Below are 5,225 nucleotides of genomic sequence, written 5' to 3' on the forward strand. Positions count from 1 at the left end.
CAGTAGTGGGAATTGCCTCCAAATATGCAAATTCCAGCAGAAAGGAAAACACATTTGACTGTATTCTTTTTAAAAACCCTCCCATTCTCACATCTATTTCTGATTTCACATTCATCAGCACTCAACATTCTAAATGTTCTATTCTGGCAACCCGTATTTCTGGGTCTCAGTTCCTGGAATGCTTTCTTGAAACATTCACAAGTGCTTCAAAAGGAGGGTGGTCAGACTTCTTGGGGTCATTTTCTTTTATGTGTCTTTTGAGAACAAAATTCAGAGACTGAAGTGGTGTCACATTTTGAAAATATCTGTCATACGTGCTTTTGTTCAAGGCTCGATTCAAGGAATATGAAATGAGAATATCTTTTGTCATATCTGTGAACAAGGAAAACCATTAAAGGAAGGTTCTTGAGTTCACTGAAACATCAAAGAGTACCACAATTCTACAGATTATCCAGCAGAAATGTATGTTTCTTGTACTCCACAGGTTTCTGTAAGAGCAGGCTCTTTTATTAAAACATTTCTCAGAAATTGCTTTCTCAAGAGAAGATTAATCATTTGGCTTACAACAAAACAGGAGCCCACCATGTGTTCTGTGTTTCATCTCAGGCAATAAATTGTCTTTGTGCCAAATTCCTTGTCTCTCTCCATATAGTTTGTTGTGTCTTATATACAGACTCCTGAAAAATTCTTTCTACTTGTGTAGAAAAGCCACGACTTTCTTCCTCTAAGGCATTGATGGTTTGCAGAGCAAAGGGAGTCCTTTCCCGGGGAAGGGGACTGTTCAGGGGCCGCATAGGTATGACAGAGTTGTATTTGTGCTGCCTGTTCACCGAATTCATTAGGGATGTATAGAACTGAAAATTACACCAGGTATCTCTTAAAAAGTTCTCAGTCAGTAATAGGATTGTCCACGCAGACCCATTGACAGCATCATCTAAATTCTGTAAATGTGGTCGGCCACATGGCATCTCAGCAAAGATGATTCCAGGCTTGATACCAAAGTCATTTTGTAGTAGATTCTGGACCCGGAGGGCTTCATCTGTGTCATCTTCTGCATGCAGTATCACAAATTTAAGGAACACCTCTTCTTCTGCTTCCGCTTCAGGAATTTCTTCCCTCGCCTCAGCTCCTTCCTGCCCACCTATTTGCTCCTCTGTGGTATTGTTCTGCTCCACAACATCACTCAAGGAGATGTCTTCCAATTTCTTGGGCTCTGACTCACGATGGTCTTGACTTGTATAAACACTGTGGCTTTTACCCCAAGAGAGAGAAAAAGGGCAGATCCCTACTTTAGACTTCCCGATACCCATGATAAATGTCCAAGGTAGAAGAGGAAAGTTTTATTTATTTCTCAGCATTTATTTGCAATCTAAAATAAGAAACAACAAAGCAGAAGATTATTGTGAATTTAATTACAACATTAAAAATGAAAACTTTAGTTCAACCCCAAAATCTCAAAAAGGCTGCAATAGTCAGAAAGAAACGGCAAACAGGTAATTGGGAAATTAAACTACTAGTCTTCTGAGAACTTTACAAGGCCTCCCAGAGGGAGTCCTTGGTGAGCTAAACAGAGGGTTCAGTTTAATATAGCAAGAGATATTTGGGAAATTTAAATGACATTATATTAGCATTATATTAACTTCCAGGTTAAAATAAGATTCTTTGGCATTTTAATGAAAAGCTAACATACTAGTCTACCAATATGGGGTCTAAATTCAATTTCTCCAACAAATTATTATATAGACTAGAAGCAGGAAAATATTTTAAAAACCAGAATATTCAAATATTAAATAAGAATTTATTTTTGTATAAAAATAAGCACGAATACCAAATAAGATGCAAATATCTTAAAGATGGATATCAGCAACTTTAATGATTCAGCCCAAAGAGAAAATATGAAACAGTGTCCACTTTTCACTTTTTTTTTTTTTTTTTTTAATGTCTGGAGTCAGGCCTTATTGTTGTAGCAAAGCTGGTAGAAAAATTATAATTAGGAGGTGTGAAAAGTAAGGAACATATTTTTCCATCTAATCCTAGAAATACTGAAGAAAATTTATTTATTCACCTACAGTTAACGTCTCAATGTGGAAACAAAATCTAGAAATCAAGACTTGTAATTTTCTTTAGTGAAATCAACAAAGACCAATGTAGTCTAAATTCATTACTTTATAATCAAAAATTCTAAATTTTGAGTGGAAAAATTAGATTAGTTGTGAAAGAAAAATACCCCAATGTGAAGTGTTGTTTAAATAACTCTACAGAAAATTGGCAAGGTTACTAGTGATTCCTGCCCCCCATAAGCAGTTCTTCTATCAAAAGATAGAAAGTTTAGAATGAGTACAGGTTTCATATTTTATAATATGAGCCACAGGCTATATTTCAAAACATTTTTATTAGTTATCTATGGGCAAAGTCCAGAGTTCAAAAAGGAAGTATAATTGTATTCAGAATGACTTAAGTAACACAACTACATATACCTAAAATCATTCAGATTGAGAAGAAACTATTTAACAAAAGTAGTGAAACTGTTATGTTAAGAAAACATTAAAGAAAAAAAAATACAGCATTTCATTTTAATGTATATAAAGAGTAAAAGTGTTTGCTGCTGCCTCTGTCTAATAAAGGGATGAAAATTGCTGGCCACTGCCTGTCAATCACTACATCTGTACTTCAGGATGTGGTTCTTTGGTATACAGTTCCAGTTACAAAGAGGTATTCTAAGACATAATAACTCTAAAATATGACAGCCATACATCTCAAATAATAAAACCAAATTAATTTGGGCTCTCTCCATTGGTTAGGATTTACTGGTGACTTCTGTTACTGCATTATGAAAAAGGTTCTACCATGCAAAACTGCAAAAGAAGCTTCCTCCGCATAAGAACACAATTGTTAAACCAATTGAGGCATCTATTTACCAGTGTACTGCCAATTAAAATGGTCTTTGCCTATCACTAGCCAGTGCAAAGTGATGCTCTTCATCAAGAAATACGTAACACTTCTAATATAAACTTGTATGCAAGCCAGATCACAAAATAATTTGAAATAAATTAAACAATGAGAATCATGAATTTGTCTTATTTTTCTTAAATTCTAGTCAGCATAAAAAGAAAAAAAGAAGACTTCAGAAATCTATAATGTGTTGTGCCAACTTGAAAGCACTCTCAGCTGCCTAGTCAGACTAGAGAAGAAAGTGACAACTTCTGAAAAATGCTGTAATCTTCTAATTTGGAGAGAGGGGATAAGGAGACAGCCAACAGGAAGAGAAGTGTAAAGCTCTTTGCTTGAGATCCATGTTTGCCACCAGCACCGTGACTCCTGTGACTGATGTGGGGAGATGGTAGGACTCATCACTGTGGTTCCTAGGGCTGGGAGAAAGGAGAGAACCGGACTGTCTCAGCTCTGAGCCAGCAACTTCATTAATAAAAAGGGCAGCAGAATAGAATAGACATTATGATTGCTGTATGTATTTAGGTGACTCTATGACCAGTGTGATTCTGCAATCTGTACAATTAGAAAAATGAGAAATTATACCCCAATGAATTAAATGTATGAATTACCAAGATCATTGTAATGTCATGTGTAGCGAATAAAAAAAAATAATAAAATAAAACAAATTAAAAAAAAAAAAAAGAGGGCTTGCCCAGTGCAGTGGTGTGTGCCTGTAATTCCAGTGACCTGGGAAGCTGAGGCAGGAGGATTGCAAGTTCAAGGCCAGCCTCAGCCACTTAGCGAGACCCTGAGCAACTTAGCCAGACCCTGTCTCAAAATAAAAGATAAAAGAGGCTGGGGATATGCTCAGTGATTAAGCACCCCTGGGTTCAATCCCTGGTACCAAAACAAAAACAAAATAGGGATAACAGGAGTGAAAGAACAAGACAGCAAATGTGCTATGGCAAGCATGCAAAAAGATTGCAGGCAATTAAATAACAAGTAAAGGCATATCATAACATATAGAAGACAAATTCAAAACTCCTTTTTTATTAAAGCAATGCAGCCCAGAATCTGACAGCCTGCGTGTAAATCCCAGCCCTGCTATGAAACAACTATGTATCTTATTGTACAAGCTACTCTATATCTTTGTGCTTTGATCTCATCATCTGTAAAATTATGATAATTACACTACCTATATTTAGGGTTTTTATGAAGAGCAAAACGGCTTAAAATGGCACATTTTAAGCAGCTTTGTTATGAAATACATAAGAAAGGAGCTAAAGAAAAAGTAACCAAACAAATATTTTTGTTCTATGACAGTGTTACTCAAAATGTTGTCCATGGACAAGCTGCCAGACTTTGGACTGTTATCAGTCTATAACAAGATAAGGAGACTGTGCCTAGATTTAAATCAACTATATCAGTAAGCAAGCCACTTAGTTCAGCCTGTGCTTTTTTCATAGCAAGATACTCTCAGTGAAGGAAGAAACATGGTTTTCATTCTAGTGCATACTTCTTATGTTGTCAAGGACAAATATTTTGAGTGACATTGCTCTAGGAGACACTAAAGAGAACATGTAATCAATGAAACAAAGGTATCAGAGATGAGGTGACAGAATGAGATGAAAAGAAAGACTAGACACATCAAGGACCCCAATGCTATTAGGAAAAAATAGAAACAGAAAAGAATGAAATAACACAACTCAAAGCCAAATCCGTTAAACATGGCAAAAAGGACTGAGAAAAATAACAAAGTATGAAAAGAAAAAAGACCATGAAAATAAAGAAGACTGAACACAGATGTAGCTACGGGGATAAAAATAACCAATATAAAGAAAACCAGTGCACCTGAAACAAAGAATTCAATGAATGTAACAAAAAGATCAAAAGACACAAGGATCCCCACCCTCACTTAAATGATCAGTCTTAGTGTTGCTGATACACTATGTGCCTCCTGATGAAATCTGATATGCCAAAAAAGTTGAACCTGACTCTAATCATTTCTTTAGATATAATTGCCAGTTTACAGAAAGTAAAGAAGACAAGAAAAACGTCCTTAAAGAAGTGAATGAAGAGAAAAATGTGGTATATCCTTATCATGGAATACTACTTAGCAATAAAAAGGAATGAATTATTGAAATACACAATGACATGGATGAATTTCAGATCCGTATTTTACAACTCCATTTGAATCAAAATCCGGAGAATGCAAACTGATCTGTAAGACAGCATTTCTTTAAGTTTGTTTAGGAGTCAGATTTATCACTCAGCTTACTTGTAGCATTTCTTCC

General features: G+C 35.6%; 1 protein-coding gene across 1 annotated transcript; it reads right to left on the reverse strand.

Annotated features, from left to right (window-relative positions):
* Positions 1-527: 527 nt before the first annotated feature.
* On the reverse strand, positions 528-1,310 carry Ticam2 (TIR domain containing adaptor molecule 2). Its single transcript, XM_076856658.1, has one exon. The coding sequence runs from the start codon at positions 1,308-1,310 to the stop codon at positions 603-605; it is 708 nt and encodes a 235-aa protein (XP_076712773.1). The 3' UTR covers positions 528-602.
* Positions 1,311-5,225: the final 3,915 nt, after the last annotated feature.

Source organism: Callospermophilus lateralis, chromosome 5 (genome assembly GCF_048772815.1).
Source record: "Callospermophilus lateralis isolate mCalLat2 chromosome 5, mCalLat2.hap1, whole genome shotgun sequence".
Taxonomy (NCBI): Eukaryota; Metazoa; Chordata; class Mammalia; order Rodentia; family Sciuridae; genus Callospermophilus; species Callospermophilus lateralis.